We start from the raw sequence: 18,410 nt of genomic DNA on the forward strand, positions 1-18,410 counted from the left end.
CCTAACTATCTGGGACATTCCTCGTGCCACGGAGTAGGTAATAGAGTGCAACTCGGAATGCTATCCACACATCTTCAGTTTTTCTAGAGAAACTCATTTCCATAGTTCTTCCAGTTTGGGCTTGTACCTTTCTAGTCTCTCAAGGACATTTGCTATACATATTTAGGCAAGATGGAATTAGCATCAATTCCTGACTCATGGTGTACACTTGGAAAAACACTCAAAGGAAGAGGAAGAATCTGAAAACAAAAGCATTGCAAGCCTTACTCGAATACAGAGCTGTCATTTTGATCACCCCAAATCAGGATCTCAGTGATAGAACGGATGGTTTCCACCAGCAGGTTCCGGTTCTGTTCTGTGACGGTGGTGTTTTTGGTTAAAACATGGTACAGGTACCTAGAAGAAAGGGAAGAAACCAAAGCTTACACAAAGTGAGTTGAAAGCCAGGCCCAAGGCCACTGGCGACATTCATAGCACAGCCGCAGTGCTTAAGTTTCTGTTAGCACGATTCCCATTCAAGATGGAGATAGAAGTCCCCACCCAAGAAAAATGGCAGGAGCTCTGAAATATTACATGCCAGGGACACATCTGCCCAAACTGAGGCAAGAGCACTGCCAAGCCCTGAAACCAGCCCCCGAAAACTTCAGGGTGCACGAGAACCATAGAGTTGGCAAAATCAGAGGCTCCTGGGGTGCACTTGGGGATTCCGATTTAGAATTGAAGGCAGGCCTCACAGTGCGCAGTGATGGATGTACAGTGATCGTAGTCAGTGCCCTGCACCTGACACAGGACTCACAGCAAGAGGCGGAGTCACAGCTCAAGGACAGTGGCACCCACAGGCAGAGCCTAGGACACCAAACACTACTTCTGGGATGTCTATCGATCCTCTCTAGCACGTACACCCATGAAACTAGGACTCAGAGTGGGACAGAATGAGTAACTCCTGTCCAAGGGGAACAATCTCATCTGCTAAATCTAGAGTGAGAAGGGTGGGAGACGCCAAAGTCCAGGTAACTCCACCTGTCAGATGTCAGAGCCTTAGGCTGGCTTAGGAAGGAAAAGTTGGCTCAACAGGAGTGGCTCAAGACGCCTTTCAGGGCCACACTCAATTTCTGAGTGAGGCTGCGGGAAAAGGAGAGGATGAGTGTAGAGGGGTTGTCCCTCCTACAGTCCAAAAAAGCAGGGAACAAAGGCAGAACCCTGGAGGTGGAATAATAAGACCTAGCTGTTCTCAGCAGCTGGGCTAGTTTCCTGTAGTAAGACTGTGGCTGTCTGTTATATTTTAAGAACAGCCTCAAGTGTTTCCTGTTCTGTGTTCTCACTGTGCTGGGAAATGAACCTACAGTGTCAGACATACTGGCTAGATAAGGCTCTGCCCCAAGCCACAACTTCTACCATCCTGTTTTTCATTATTGTATTTCATTTTGAGACAGGGTCTCAGTAATTTGACCCAACTAACCTTGAACTGGCTCAGTAGCCCAGGAAACCTAGAACTTGATCTTCTCATGTCAGCTTCCCACACAACTGGGATCACAGTCACATCCAGCCTGCAGTACAATTTTTAACATGCAACAAGTAGCAAAGTCCTCCAAGAAGATAAATCATCCAACCTTGGAACCCAGGTCTACCCACAGTGCTGCACATGAGGACACAAAGCCCACTTTCCTCTACACTGAAGTAACACAGCATCTCAACTGCCTGGGACAAACAGTAGGACTGAGCTTCAAGACTGTGTGTCCACTGTGATTCTAGTGCACACCCTCCACAAGGCTTAAGGAACACTTTTCCAAATTGTGGTTCAAAGATGTCCTGCAGCTGTCTCACTGTTTAAGCCACTCCCTATTCACACCCTGAATCAGGCTATTGGGTGAACAGATTAAAATGGCGTGTGCATGTGTGACTGAGGATCAAACCCAGGGCCTCACATTTTAAGCCCGTGCTCTACAACTGAGCATCCCCTACGCCTGAATAATTTGACGGCTGCTACACCACTCCCAATGTGGCCATTGGTGACACTCTCTACACAGTCCACAGGATAACAGTAACCCTCCAAGAGACAAGATAATGCTGGCAGTGTAGGTTAGGGAGGAGCACCTCCTTCCCACTCTGGAGATATAACATATATATCTAGGAGGATAACATACATGCACTAGCCTCACACATTACACTCCTGGCTTGCTGGAAAGTAGCAACATGGGTGAGTACTCTGAGGGTCTCCAACCACAGTGGACAGGGTCTGACCTCATTTGAGTGGGTTGCCTGAATCAACTGCCCTTGCTGCCTTGTCAATCAGCAACTGTTGCTCATATTCAAGGCTCAAGCTACCATCTCTCAATAAAGCTTTCTTTGGAGAAGGATTTTTCACTCTCAATCTCTAACCCCATGGACCTGGCTGTCCCCTATTCACTGGCACCTCTACCTTCTGTGAAGATCTTATGATCTTCTCATCTCAGTATTGGTATTTTACAGAGCAGTGTGTTCTCAATGGTCTATCTCTCTGACTAGACTCCAGGTCAGGCAAACCATCTTAATGATCTTGATGACTCCAAAACACTCCAGAATAGCTGGTACACAGCAAGTACCTCCTATATAAATGCTGAACGAGGCAGAGGCAGACTCCACTAATATAAACTGGAGTATAGTATACAAGTCTAAGTAATGTAAGGGTTCAAGTTATAGCACAGAGCTGTGATAAAGAGCTCATCAGGATTTGGAATCCAACAATCTTGGGTTTGACCCCTGACCCTGGTACCTCCCAGCTGTCTGTGGTCTGGAACAGGTATTTTACCTCACCTCTGCAGCTCTGTCTAAACACAGTAATAACCACAAAGGATATGAACAGATAAGCAGGGTGCCTGGCATATATGATGCACAACACATAAGAAGCCTTAGCTGCTACTGTTATACTGTGGTTATCATGATGTAGGATGTTACGAACACCCTTATTAGTTTGTACAATACCAGAGACTTTTTGGAAGGTGATATCAGGCTGGTCCCAAATACTCAGGGAAAGAGGACTACAAGGAAAAAAATAAGGTGGAAAAGATCCAAGGAACTTAGGGCAGGAAGTAGGACTTGTGGGTCACTTCTGGAGAAGCAGTAAAGTATGCGGGGTATCACAGACACCTGCATACCTAGTGATATCTCCATTACTAATAACCCAGTGATCCGTAGCAGGCTACTTCATCTCTCTGTACCTTAGTGACCTGTCATTACAGTGACATTGGAAAGAGAAGATAAGTAAAAAGAGAAATAACTAAGCTGGGTGTGATGTGCACACATGTAATCCCAGCACAAGGGAGGCTGAGGCAGGAGGAAGGACTCAAAGTATTGAGTTCAAGGCCAGCCTGGAGGTATACAGTAATACCTTCTCTTAAAAATTTAAAAGAATTCCTGCACTCAGGAGGTAGAGGCAGGCAGACCTCTGTGAGTTCCAGGTCAGCCAGGGTTATATAATGAGATCCCATCCTGTTTAAAAAGGGGGGAGAACTAAAGTGCTAGCTGTTATAATGATTTCTTTTGTTATGTAATCACTTTTTAAAGTCCCATTAGAGAACTTTTCTCATGTGGACTGATGGTGCACCCCCAATGAGCCAATGACCTCCTAAGAAAGATTCCAATACCAGATACAAGAAGCCCTCTTTGAGTTGTTGGGCCAGCACTATCTAAGAGACTCCTAAAACATACAACCTGTCACCCGCGGTTACCCCGCAGAGGTAGAAGGTAAGTTCCTATTGCTAAAGATACTATGCACTTCAGAAACAGGGTCCAAAGACCCCTGAGCTGGAACTGACCTGAATGCTTCCTCCCTGAGAACTAGCTTTCATGGTATCAGAAGGCAAAGGAGGGAGGCAATCAACAGTCCTATCAGCTATAAGGCCTATGAAACACATCAACAACTAGCATGCATTGAAAACCCTAAGGGTGCAGTGGTGGCACACATACCTTAGTGGTAACCAACAGCTCTCTATTAGGTCTTAAGACCCGCTCAACAAGATGGAAACCATGCCCGGTACTGGAAACCTAGCTAACTAATCAGTGATTACTTAGCCATAACTAAGTCATAGTTATTAGAGAATCTACAGACATTAATTCATTAAACCAGCATAATCTTGAACAATATATAAGCATTTGTCCTTATACCCACAGAGAAGTGGAGTCTTGACCCCTCATCAAGAAATGTCTCTTTGCAACAGAAAAGACCACTACACAAAATCACATCAAAATGCAGAGCTGCAAAGTCCAGTCACAATAGATACATTAACAAAACATTTCTACACCTAAGAACCCAAGGCTCATTGAACATTACAGAAGAGGGGGTGGGAAGATTTTAAGAGCCAAGAGGATCAGGGAGTTTGCTGTGAAACTGTGTTTCCTACTATGGTAGTTTGAATGTAACTGGGCCCCATAATCTCATAGGAATGGCATTAGGAAGTGTGGCTTTGTTGCAGTGGGTTTGGCCTTGTTGGAGGAAGTATGTCAGTATGGGGGAAAGCTTTGAGGTTTTCTATGCTCAGGATACCACCCAGTGTCTCAGTTGGCTTCCTGTTGCAAGATGTGTAGCACTCTCCACTCTAGCACCACATCTGCCTGCACACTACCATGTTCCCCATCATGATGATAAATGAATAGAACCTCTGAAATTGTAAATAAGCCACCCAATTAAATGTTTCTCTTATCAGAGTTGCTGTTGATGTGGGATTCCCCTCTTTATGCTGTGAATACCATTGGTTAATAAAGAAGCTACTTTGGACCTATTGCACCACAGAATAGGACAAGGCAGGAATTCGAAGCAGAGAGAGGAGAGAGTAGGCAGAGTCAAGGAGAAGTTATGTAGCCGCCTAAGGAGAAAGATGCCTTGCTGGTAGGCCACGACCTTGTGGTGATGCACAGATTAATAGAGATGAATTGATTTAAGATATAAGAGCTAGCTAGAAATATGCATAAGCTAATAGGCCAAACAGTGTTTTAATAAATATAGTTTCTGTGTGGTTATTTCGGGTCTGTGCACCAACATGTACCAACTACAGTCACATAAAACCTGAGAGAGCCTGGAAGGGAATTCTAGGCACAAAAGAACAGAGTTAAGTACAGTTTCTGGTAGCTGCATTTTTTCAGATAGGCTCTGTGTGCTAGCAGCAAGCAGGAGCACTGTGGCTCCTTTAACAGAAGGCTTACTAACTCAACATAAGATATGGTGGCTTCCTGGTTCATGCTGGCACCATGAACTCTGACACTTAAATGGGGTTTGTGAGCAGCATGCTACTAGTGGCTTAATGGTGACACAGACCTGCTGCAACCCTGAAGCTGGGGTAGTGTGCATGACTCTCAGAGACAGTGAACATGCCTCTACCATGTTGGAATGGGTGGAGCCAACAGGCAGGACTGCAGAGTTAGTCCTAGTCATGTCCACTTAGCATTTAAAAGGAAAAAAAAGTGCTTGTGGTCAGAAAATAATTACAGATACACAATAAAGACAGATTCAGATGAAAAACCTCTAAATGGGTCACAGTGTTGGATAAATATACGTAGGCTTGGGAGAGAGAAGAAAAAGAGACAGTAAAAGTAATATAAAAGAGTACAGACAGTCATAGACTAAAGGAGTAAAAATGATAAAATATTAAACTTGTAGAAAAAGTAATAGAGTAAGAAAAATAAGTTACATAAAAATGGAATGTACACAGAGACTCTGGATTATGTATATTATTGTGTTTTATTTAAATTTTTTGACTGTGAATGAGCTAAGTACAGAGAGACATTTTATCATTGTATGTGCTGCTAAGCTAAACCAACATATGTATTTTAAAAGTATCTTGACTTCAAAATTTGAGTCTAAGGTTATGTTGTTTTGGAAAAGACGTTCTGCTTTTGTTTCCACAGAAGATGAGGACCTGTGGATTCCTTCCAGAGAATGTAGTTTGATGGACCAAGACTACCTGAAAGGTCTCGATAAATACCCAAAATTACTTCACCCAACCAAAAGCAGAAAGTAGTTTGAAAAGAACTACACCCAAATTCCCAAATACTGTTTACAAATGTTTGTTTACATTTAAAGGGGTATATGCAATAGAGATGAATACTTTGCATTGGTATGGAACTTGGTCTATTGACACAAATTTAAGGTCAATTTTGTTATATATAATTATATATAATTTTGTTTTATATATATATATATATGCTCTTGATTAAGGTATTGTGTTTGTGCAGCTCCTTTAAAAATGTAATGTATAATTAAGAAATACAGTTTAATAGATAGTTGCCTGTAATAGTCAAGCTTGTAGTCATATTGGTTAGGTTTTGTAGATGTACAGAGATATATTTCAGATGAATAGTTATTCTTCAAACCTTTCAAAGACTAACATTTAAAATTTTTTGAGAACTTAGGATTTTTCATGACAATTGAGACGCATCTGCTCCTGGCAGCACCAATCTACTTCAGGAGGATGATGGACATTGAAGAGGTTCCTTATGGAGTTTGTTAGTCATTTGGGCAAGAAACTGCTCTTGCCTGAACTGCTTAATGTTATGCTGTATAAACTGGACATGCAGGACCCATGGAAAAATGACTGCTGAAGTTGCCTAAATAAGATGAGACAGTTTTTTTGGGTTCCTGCTTCATGAAAGAGTCTGCCAGACATTCTGCAGGACACAGAAAGTGAGTGACAAACTGCCTATATAGGTGGAACTGTCTTTGAAATTTCCTACTTCATGGAAAAGTCTGCTGGACACTATGAGCCTATAGGCTGAAGATGGGTACCCAATGTTATAGAAGAACTTTGGGTGACTGTCCAGGTAGCAAGATGTCTCTGTCAATTCTAGAGTTTTGAAAGTTGCTTATGATGCACTTCCTGTTTACTTAGGTAATATCATATCCTTCTGGGGTTTTTGAGGGAGCTGAAAAATAAACAGGGCTGGAGAGATGGCTCAGAGGTTAAGAGCATTGCCTGCTTTTCCAAAGGTCCTGAGTTCAATTCCCAGCAACCACATGGTGGCTCACAACCATCTGTAAAGGGGTCTGGTGCCCTCTGCTGGCCTGAAGGCATACACACAGACAGAATATTGTATACATAATAAATAAATAAATATTTAAAAAAGAAAAATAAACAGTTATAGTTTTCCTTAGTTATGATAAAAGATAAAGTAGATATAAATATTGTAACTATAACTCTTGCTTGATAACTTTTGTTGTATGTAATCTTGCTATGTTAAAGTTAAAACTTTCCTTTTCATTTAGACAGAAAAGGGAAGGTGATGTGGGATTCTGCTCTGTATGCTGTGAATACCAATGGTTAATAAAAAAAGCTACTTTAGACCTATTGCAGCACAGAACAGGGCAAGGCGGGAATTCCAAGCAGATAGAGGAGGAGAGAGTAGGTGGTGTCAAAGAGAGGCCATGTAGCTGCCTAGGGAGAAAGATACCTACGGCAGCTTGCTGGAACCTTGCCAATAGGCCACGACCTTGTGGTGATGCACAGGTTAGTAGAGATGGGTTGATTTAATATATAGGAGTTAGCTAGAAATATGTATAAGCTAATAGGTCAAGTAGTGTTTTAATTAATATAGTTTCTGTGTGGTTATCTCAGGTGTGGACAGCCTGGGAACAAACAAGCAGCCTCCGACTACATGCTGTGGTCATGGTGTCTCTTCACAGCAACAGAAACCCTGACTAAGACACCTAGTTATATCAGAAGCTACACCCATTAAATTTCACCAGGATGACTGCCCAAACATGCACTGAACAAGGATGACACCCATGACCTGGATAGAAAAAAAGGCCATGAGACCTCAAGCCTGCAAATGAAGAAAGCTGGAAGCAGGAGAGGTGATCTTCCCCAGAGAAGAGAACACCAATTGGTTGTCTACTGCCGAACAGCCCTGAAAGCATATATATAAGTAGTATTATACAGACTGAACATAGTATATTTAGCAATACATATGTATATACATCTACACACACATATGTATGCAATAGCAATTAGTAAAAAGAGGCCATGAATTTGAAGGTGAGAGGGGAGAGGTATATGAAAGGGTTTGGAGGGAGGAAGGGAAGGGAGAAATGTAATGAAATTATAATCTCAAAAAGAAAAGAAAAAATCCTATTAAAAGGCTTTTTCATATATGAAGGATGTATCAGTCAGGTAGTCCTTTGAGAGGATTCTAAGAGCTCCCATGGATCTGGTACCAAGTGAAGGCTGCACATGGCACTCAGATGGTCCAACCACAGTACGTGCCCATTGTTACCACTGAGCAGGCCAAGCAGCACACGGGTTCAGGTACCCTAGTCCTCTAGTCAGTCCCATGGCTGGGAGGCTGCTCAGGGTTCACATGTTCCACAGCCTCTCCATTACTTGTTTGCGGCCTTTTGTGATGGTGCAGTTCTGTGGGATCCCGTGGTGTCCTGTGGAGGTTCTGCCTCAGGAAGACCAAGGTGAGACGGTGCCTTCTCTCACATGGTTATGGAAATTTGCATTTTACCTTTGGGGCAGGGTCAATTACAAGACCTTTGTCTACTTTATTATCCTTGATGACTTTTATTCATTAACAGAACTCTTTACTTACCCTATATATAAATCATTTATATAAATTCTTTACCATAATTATTAATACATATAAACATGTATTATATGTATATACGTATAAATACATACATATTATATATATTTATAATAAGTAAGTATTAAGATTCCAGCTATTTTCCCCAACTGTGGTACTGTGATCACAGATCTGAGATTGACTTAACTAGGGAGACCAGAAATGAAAAAAAAAAAAAAAAACATATGTATGCACAGAAAAGCCAGGACTGGGTAGCCAGTGCACTCTGGTGGAGAAACACCAGCAACCAGGCATTATACAGCTGAATGAGGAAGCAGGTTAGCTAATCTCAGCAGACTCAGGCTGCAGTTATCTAGGAGGAAAGTGTTGTAGTTAATTAATACTTTCTGCACACACTGTCAACATCTGAACTCCAATCAGGGAAGACCTTGCCATTCTCCTAAGCCTGACCCCAGAAAAGACTTGCCATTTCCATTGGTCTGACGTTTTGGGGTCCTTGACATGACCATGCTTATCTCATGAGTGCTCATTCATACAGGGATATATTGACTCCCCCCTATACTGGTTTGCCTTTTCCTTTGTCTTTCTAATAGCCTTTAAAATGTGTGTGTGTGTATGTGTGTGTGTGTGCGTGTGTGTGTGTAACGGGTTTGGGGCAGGCATACATACATCACAATACACACATCAGAGTTAGTTCTCCTTCCACCCTGGGTTTAGGGATCAAATTCAGGTTGTCAGGCTTGCACAGCAAGTGCTTTGTACCCACTGAGCCACCTCACCAGTCCTCTGCATTTTAATGAAATAAACTTATCTTTCCTTTAGACAGCACTTTGAAACATCATTTTATTTGTTTATATGTTTATTTAACTATTATGTGTTTGTGTGCATGTGAATGGGTACACACATGCTGTAATGTGTGTGGAACTCAGAGGACAACTTTAGGGAGCTGGTTCTCTCTTTCCACCATGTGGGTCCCAAGGTTCAAACACAGGTCACAATGCTAGGCAGCAAGCACCTTAACCCACTAAGCCATCATGCTGACCTCTAGACAGCACTTATCATGCAGATCTTAGGAGATCCTTTCTTAGGCTAAGTTCATGCAGGGTTCTATTTCCCTTTCTTTCTTTCTTTCTTTCTTTCTTTCTTTCTTTCTTTCTTTCTTTCTTTCTTTCTTTCTTTTCTTTTTCTGTCTTTCCTTCCTTTTTCCTCCCTCCCTCCCTCCCTCCCTCCCTCCCTCCCTCATTTCCTTCCTTTCTTCCTTCCTTTTTGGTTCTTCAAGACAGGGTTTCTCTGTATAACTGCTTAGTTGTCCTGGAACTCACTCTATAGAACAGGCTGTCCTTGAACTCACAGAGGTCCGCCTGCCTCTGCCACCCAAGTGCTGGGATTAAAGGCATGCCCCGCCACAGCCTGGCTGGGGTGTTTTCTTGTTACAAAATCATCCTTTGCATTTGACTTAGAGTATATCTGGAGGTGGTTCTGGTGAACAGTGCCAGGTTATCAATCCACACTACTACAGAACCTAGTTGGCTTACTAGGAAGTCTTTACCTGTCTACTACACTCCAGTGTCATCTTGTTTATTAGTCAGGCGACCTTTATGTGAATCTCTGTGGCTGCTCCAATTCTACTGATCAGTTTGTGGTGTGGGAGGTCCTTCTGTGTGTTGCGTTTATTGGTTAATGAATAAAGAACTGCTTTGAGCCTATGGCAAGGGCAGAACAGAACTAGGTGGGAAAAGCTAAGCTGTAAGCTGGGAGAAAGAGGGTGGAGCAGAGAGATGCCATGGAGCCGCAGGAAACAGACTTTGGGAATTTTACTGGGTAAGCCACAGCCACGTGGCTAGATTAATAGAAATGGGTCAAATTAATATAAGAGTTAGCCAATAAGAATCTAGAGCTAATGGGCCAAGCAGTGCTTTAATTAATACAATTTCTGTGTGGTTATTTCGGGTCTAAGCTAGCCGGGCAGCAGGGAACAAACAAGTAGCCCTCCTTACAACAAAAGTTTGTCTGCCCCATGCCACTCCTATGCTGTCTAACACTGCAGCTTCATGGTAAGTCTTGCTATGTGGCACTGTATACCTTTCAATGTCTTGCCATCTAATCTGTCAATATTATTTTGGCTATTCTCAACCTTCTACATTTTCACGAATATTTTAAAACTGTCCCAATTTACACAAGAGTGCTGCTAGGACTCCCCATGACACTGCCCTATATCTATAGCTAAATATATAGAGCTGACATCCTTAAAACAATTTGATGTCACCTCTATGCCTTTCATTGGATTTACACACACTTAGATGCTTCTTCCTCACTTTCCCCCTCCTCTTCTCCCCTGCTGTCCCCAGTCAAACCCAGAATGCCATGCACATCAGTCACACACCGTCACTGAGCTCTAGAAGCTCCTTGGCATAAAATGGATATGGTATTGTTTAGTATGTCCACATGCCACATAGTCTGCTGCTGATACACAGATGTGCCCACTACATTTCAAGTGCTAAAGCCCTATGATAGGTACACTTGTACCATGCCCATCTTTTTTCTCTGCAGTGCCTAGCACATGGTTTTGGATAATGTTTTAGGAAGAGACTCTCAAAATATGTTTAGCTGTAAGTAGTTCTGGAAGTCTGCTGGTTTAAGACCTAGTACTTCAATGTCACACCTCATTCCTAAGCTTTGGGAGAGAATGTCATTAAAGTACCTTAAAGAAGCCAAGTTTAGTAACTTCCTATTTTGTAAAGTAATGTGCATGAGAGACTGAAAACTCCGACAGCAGGAAAAGGGAAGTGGAAACTGTCAGTTGCTCTGCTATCCAGAAGTGACTCCTTGCAACTTTTTTTCTGCTTATATAGTTGTAGTTCATGTTAAGTCCATTTTTGTGACATTTTTATCCACTTGATCTAAAATAATAGCATGCTTGCTATTGACAACTATTTACAAATATCTAATGAAAAGAATGCCCACAGCAACGTCTCTTGCCTCTTCCAGGAGTATCAAGATTCCCTCCCTTAGATGAGCATGGATGTTGCAAAGACTTCATGTGCCAAGTTGAGTCCTTACCTAGATCAGTTTCAGAAGACAAAATTGGGCTTTAACTAGAGAAAATAAAGATCAATCTCTTACAAAGATAACAGCTGCTACAGTGGTGTGTATATTTGAATCTGTGTGTATATTTGAATCGTATCATTCTAAAGACAAGTATGTTTACTATTTCTAGCTCTGGAGTTGGTTCTCTGGGGAGCTGAGGGAGGATGTAGGTCCAAGGCCCCTATATCACATGGGTGGAGCCACGATCAAAATCAGGCAATTGGATCCCAGTTTATTTAGAAAAATGCAAACAGTGACTGGGTCTGTAGGTCATTTGGTAGGGTGGCTGCCTACCATGCACAAAGTCTTGGATTCAATCTTAGCACTACATAAAAAGCCACAATGGCATATGCCTGCAATCCCAGCACTTAAGGGATATAGGAATATCAAAACTTCAGGGCCATCCTCAGCTACATAGTAAGTATGAGGTCAGCCTGAAATACACAAGACCCTGTCAAAAAAAAAACAAAACAACAAAACAAACAACCAAATAAAAACTCAAAAAAGAACAAGAAAAAGAAAAATCCAAGTAATGAAGTAAATAGAAGCAATATTTTTTAAGCATTGCATTTACATGGATTTATGAGGGTCCAGTAGGGAGAAAACCAAATACATGAAAAAAAAATTAAAAAAAAAAAAATCACAGGGCTCCCTCCAATGCTAAGGGAACACCCTAGAGGGTGGGGGTGCTATGAAATGCTCTTCTGGCCATGACAGGCCTTTGCACAAATGATCTCTTTGCAGCTATGGTCACCTGCACAAGATTAACCCACAAGATAGGTCAACATTCCAGCAGACTAACTAGATTCAGTAGGTTACAAAGAAAAGAAAAGAACACAAAGGTAGGAGAGTATGTGTTGGGGGACAAATGAGGGTATGGAAGGAAGAATTCAGGAGTGAATATACTCAAAATGCACTGTACATATGCATGCAATTGCCAAAGAATAAAGATATTCAAGAAAAAGAAATATGAAAATAGTATCTGACAGTAAGGAAGGGGCTTAGATAAGGAAGGTCATCAAGCCCCAAGAGAAGTCCAGCAGATATGAAATCTCAATATCAGACCCTAGCACACTGGCAAGCTTGCAATGCTTAGACTGAAAACCTGTATAGCCTTCTGCCAGCATGCAACCAGCACACCAGAGGTTCACCACCAAGAACTGTGTGTGCAAACAAACCTGCTTCCTCCCCAGACCTTGCTTTCCCAAGAGTCTTATTTCAGAAGTCAAACCCCAACAGTTCACAAAAGCCTGCATCAGTGGAAATCAATGTTATGTCCATTTTAGAAAAAGAAACCTGAGGCCCAAGTTCTCTTCTGCAGGTAGTTTCTGGGGCTGTCTGTGAGTCTGATGTCTTGTACTCTACATGCCTCTGGGACGTTCCTATTGGAAAATCCAGAAACTTGTCTACAAAGTGGACTAGGAAAAGGGGTACACAGCATGACAGGAGAACTAGAAATTCATCCCCAAATCGCACTCACCTCCAGATCATAACATCTTAGGTATGGGAGAGAAGTGGGGGACACTATGTCTGCTTGGCCTACTCAGCACCTGAGATCCTCAAGACAGTCATCACAAAATCTCAGTCCAGGCCTTGAACTCATCTGGTCGGTGTCCAGCATTCCGGCCAGGAGAACCAAAAGGCGACCTATACAAGGTGGATCAGACTGGAGGATTGGGGGAAGGTGCTGACAGTGTGATTCTGGTGAATCACCCCCAGGGACATCAAACTAGGCCAGAGTGTGGGACAAGGCCTAGGATACAAGGTGGGGGTGTAGGCAGGGTCATCTGCCCTAGAAAAAGCCACAGCTCCTGCACAGGCTTTATTTAAAAAGGCTGGCCAGGAGCACCTCTTTAGTTTGCCTTGTGACTGTATTTGCTGACACTATGTGTCTGGCTCTGCATTGGACAATCCACAGTCCCCTGCCTTCATGAAAGACAAGCAGATGGACATAAACTAAGATGATTTCTCTTTTTAAGTTTTTTTTAAGTGATCCATTTCTTTTCATGTGCGTTGGTGTTTTGCCTGAATGTTTATCTATATAAGGGTGCCAGAACCCCTGGAGCTGGAGTTATAGACAGTTGAGAAGCTGCCATGTGAGTGCTAGAAACTGAACCCTGATTTTCTAGAAGAACAGCCAGTGCTCTTAACTACTGAGTCTTCTCTCCTAAGACGATTTCTCGGGGCAAAATGGCAAGCCCGTGGAACCCTGATCAGCTCTCTGGGGACCTAACTCAAGATCAGGATGGAACTTGGAGATGCTACAAGACCTAGTAAGTAATCTACTCGCAGAAAGAAACAGACAGTACATGACAGCATGAGACAGCACATGACTGGCTAAAGCCACTGTGGCAATTGGATCAAAGCAGCAGTAACTTAAGGCTAGAGGAAGGTATTTGGATGGGCAGGAAGAAGAGGAGAGCTGAAGTGAAGAGTAAAGGTTCGGACAGAAGGCACACAGATGCGTGCTGCTGAGTGAGAGCAGAGCCACCAAGTAAGAACCTGGATTCCAGCAGTGTCACAGTAACCCACCAGGTGATGGTTGCTGCCTGGAGTGCTGCCCCCTCCAGAGTGGTCCTCCTCTACCCTCTCTAACTCTTCACCCTCCTTGATGATAAAGGGCCCCTACTGTTTGCAACATAGTCCTGATTCTCTAGCATGGCTCTTAAGGCTCAGTGGGATCTGGCCTTGGTGCCTAGGGTCCTAGACCTCACTGAACAATGATCTCTGTCAGCACAAGCTACTCACCCAACCTTTCAAGAGGCTCTCTCAAGGCAATCTCATGAGCCTGAGACATTCCCTGACAGTAAAACCCCATGACACAGGAAAGTTTCTTTTCAGTTTGTAAGATGCGGTGTGCTGTTACAGAAAGCTTTTTTTTTTCTTTTTTTGGGAGGGGGTGTGCTTCAAGACAGGGTTTCTCTGTACGATAGCCCTGGCCATCCTGCAACTCAGTCTGTAGACAAGGCTGGCCTTGAACTCACAGAGATTTGACTACTGAGTGCTAGGATTAAAAACATGTGCCACCACTGCCTGGCTTAAAGAGTATTTTTAAAGCAGCGATAGGGCATGTATATCTGTATGGGCATGGGCATGTATGTCATGGTGATGTATGTCTGCAATCCCAGCACTTAGGAGCAAAAGTTTGAGGACAGCCAGAGTAAGACCTTGTCTCATTCCCCCTTACATCTCTGTGCCCTCTGCAGAAAGAAATATAAAAACCAACAACTAAAAGAAAAAATCTATTCTCAATTTTCTTAAAATGTTAACCTCTCATTCCACCAAGACTGTGCTAGATCAGGGCAAGAATGCACTGGAGGCCAGGCACGGTGGCACATGCCTGGAATCCCTATCTAGAGACTAAGGCAGGAAGGAGCACGAATTCTAGATCAATGAGGGCTATTGAAAGACCATGGATTTTTTGGTTTGGTTTTTAAAGGATCTGGGACTGTCACTGATAACTAGGATGGTGATCTGCTAGTTTACTGAAAGCTGTCCTGGCTTTAGCACTGAAAGTCCTATGTCCTGGGAACCCCCCTCCCCCAAGTGCAGGACACACTTTAAGTGTTTGTCATCCAACATGTCAGAAAGCCTCTTCCTACTCACAGCCTTGTTTCCTGTAGCCTCCAACCCCAGCTGGATCTGCCGCAAACCTGACTATGGTGCCCACAAAGAGGCTGTGACATATGATGGCTCTTTCCCATTTGGGGGCCTCTGAGCTAGTGTTTCCTCCTGCAGAAAAATCCTAGGAAGGGATTCTACAGACCCTGGGCCTGCAGCAGTTCCTGCATTTGACACAGTGGACTCCTGACTCCACTGTGGTCTCCAGGGGGAGCCAGCAGACTTCCCAGGGGACTAGCTGCTCTGTCCCAGAAGGGGCTTCCTACCACAGCCAGATGAAGGGCAGCACAAGCACTGGGGCAGGCACTGGCGTCTGTGTCCCTTCCAAGTCACCCTGGAACCTCTAAGCCCCATGCCAATCAATACCCTGGTTCCTGAGGCTGTGATAGCGATCAAACAGGTCAGTATAAACCAAGGCAGGTAAGTTCTTTTTCCAGTGACCTCAACAAGGAACCTGAGAAGTTGCCAGGAATTTGGGAAGGAATATGAGGACCCTTACATTCCCAGGTGCGCACTGGTTGGCCAGCAAAGATCTCATTGACCATGACATGTAACCCAGTCAAAAGTTTCTTCAAACTGAGAAGTTTTACCCAGAAAGACAGTGTAACAAGGAAACTAGAGTCAGATCTGACTCTGACAGTTGTTTCACCTTAGGACAGGCAGTCTAAGCTCTCTAAGTCTAGAGACAATAAAAGGTCCTAGAACTCAGAGACTTGTGATAACTAAAAGAAAACAGGAAATCTTAAGCAAGACAAAGGAACAAAGGAAAAATAAATGGGAGTTTAGAACTCGCAGCACTTAGGAGCAAGAGTTTGGCGACAGCCGGAGAAAAGCGTTGTCTCATACCCACTTACATCTTTGTGCCCTCTGCAGAAAGAAATACAAAAACCAACAACTAAAGAATTCTTTTCTCGAATTTCTTAAAATCTTAACTTCTCATTCCACCAAGACTGTGCTACAGCCCGAGCTGAGGGAGAGTCAGCAGGTGCTTGGGTTGGTAGCCGGCCCAGCCCCTCAGGATACACCCTCCCCTTCACAACCATATCCACCCACACATTCCTCAAGTCCTTCAGTCTTCAGCCATTCATCCACACTACACTTCATTTCTGGGCCATCTGCCATCCCAGTTAATATTTCTGCATCCCAACCAATCTCCCCATTCTTGCCCTCGACCTCCTTCCTATCCTTGGCTTCTCTCTCCACCCCCAAACCATCCTATTCTCCACACTTGGGGATCCATAAACATTTACTAAATGCTTGCTTGCTTCATTATAGAAGCAAGAGATCAAATGAGAAGCCCCCATCTAATTTTTAACTCACCAATCCTTTCTAGGGACCCCTGTCTTTCTTTCTATTGTAACCTGACCATCCTCCCATCCCCTCGCTTTACCCAGAATTAGAAATTCTGGGCTTCCTCCCCACCCTGAAAATAAGCTGCTTCCCCCCACCTTCAGCACCCCACCTCCAGTTCTCGCCCTGAAGCCTCTCCCTCCTCACAGGTCTCTATCTTCCAGTACTCTCTCAATTTGTACCCCTGCCTCCCTGACGCTCTGCCTGAATGCTCTGCAACTCTTGCCCAATTTATTCTTTTCTTCTTCTGCTTTTTTCCCCACTCCTTAAGTATTCACTGAGTTCTTACTGTGCACCAGGCATGCACTACATCTTGGAATACAACTGCAAAGAAACCAAGCAGCCTCTTATGCCTTGGAGGTATCAGTTTAACACAAGCTAGAAGGAAACCACCGAACCATAGAAGACAGCAGGGGTATGATGAACCAAACCACGAGACAGAAAGGAACTGGGGTGGGCTGGGAAGGCTTGGCTACCACTATTAGCCACTTGCTGTATATCAATCCTGGGTGATCATTCTGCATTCGCCACATCAACCTAAGCCTTGTACCGTTCATAGTTCCCAGCTGGTTATGGTAACTTGGAAAAGGAAACAGATAAAATATGATCAAGGTCAGTCATTAAGCGGCTGAGTCAAGATTTGAACACAGGTCTAACTCCAAAGCTAGCCTCTTTCTGCGTCCCCTGGGACTCTGTCAGCCACCTGTCCTCTCCCAAAGTGTTACTGCTGACTATCCCTCTAGATTTTCTCCTGAAAACACTTGGGTCTTTAGTCACCACTTCTTTTTAGAGCACTTGTACATGTTCTGCGCGTTTATGTTCATTCTCCTATCCAACCAATCCTAAAAATAACCACATAAAGTAGTACTGTCACTCTAATCGTTTTACAGCTAAGGAAACTGAAGCTTAAATGCATACTGCTAAATTTGAACCCACATCTGGCCGATTTGGGGGCTGATAGTCCAAGAAGTGTCACCCCGAGACGCTCAGTGGCCACCGTCTGCCCCTCATCAAGACAACTCCAGTCCACAAACCGAAAACTCGTCGATGCCCTTACTTTTTAGATTGGGGGTCTAGAGACTGAAAAGTCACGCGGCTTGTCCAAGGTCACTGGGCCAGGAGCGACAGGGTCAGGGTTCGAAGCCAGGTGCCCTGACTCCAAAGCCTCGCGGATAACCAGCACAGTACCCTCCCGCGGCGACCCTGTCCACCTCGCACCTAGGTTCCCAGCGAGCCAAGCCCGCGACTGCGCGTCCGCGCCCGGCCCCGCGGCCTCCCCGCCGCGCGCCCCGCACACTCACTTCAGGTGGTCCAAGGAGTGGATGTTGCGGGAGGACTTGCCGTGGCCCCCGCCCACCCAGCTCCGCGAGCGGCCGAACATGTCCGCAGCCCAGCCCCGCCGCCCGCCTCAGGTTTTCATGTCCGATCCGCCCAGCGGCCAGGCGTCCGGGGCAACATCTCAAGCCCAGCGGCAGAGGCGGGGGCGGCGGAGAGACCGGCAAGCACCTTCCTCCCCCGCCCACAGCCCCGCACTGACATTCAGCCGGAACCGGCCGTTCGACCGCCGCGCTTTACGGCTGCCGTCGCGTGGAACTCTGGGAAATAAAGTTCTCTAGTGAGGCCCCCGGCCACGGGACTCTGCGAAGGGACTACAAGGGCCGGCATGACTCTCGCGGCCGTCGAGAAGAGGCGGGGCAAGAGGGAAGGAGGCGGGACACTGTCGGGGAGGACGGGAACGGAAAACTTGTGGGCAGGGCTTTTGGGGATCACTCTGTCAGCTTCGTGATTAGAAAAAAAAA

The 18,410-nt window shown here is 44.4% G+C and overlaps 1 protein-coding gene across 3 annotated transcripts in view; it reads right to left on the reverse strand.

Moving 5' to 3' along the window:
- Positions 1–18,165, reverse strand: part of Clec16a (C-type lectin domain containing 16A) — a 222,738-nt gene extending 204,573 nt beyond the window's left edge. For all 3 annotated transcript variants that reach the window (XM_057774918.1, XM_057774919.1, XM_057774920.1), the window contains exons 1-2: positions 17,913–18,165; positions 268–396 (exon numbers count right to left, since the gene is read on the reverse strand). In XM_057774918.1, the coding sequence (XP_057630901.1) occupies positions 268–396; positions 17,913–17,992 (209 nt within the window). In that variant the 5' untranslated portion in view covers positions 17,993–18,165. The remainder of the gene's footprint in view (positions 1–267; positions 397–17,912) is intronic.
- Between the last annotated feature and the right edge of the window lie 245 nt (positions 18,166–18,410).

The sequence above is a fragment of the Chionomys nivalis genome, chromosome 7 (assembly GCF_950005125.1).
Source record: "Chionomys nivalis chromosome 7, mChiNiv1.1, whole genome shotgun sequence".
NCBI lineage: Eukaryota > Metazoa > Chordata > Mammalia > Rodentia > Cricetidae > Chionomys > Chionomys nivalis.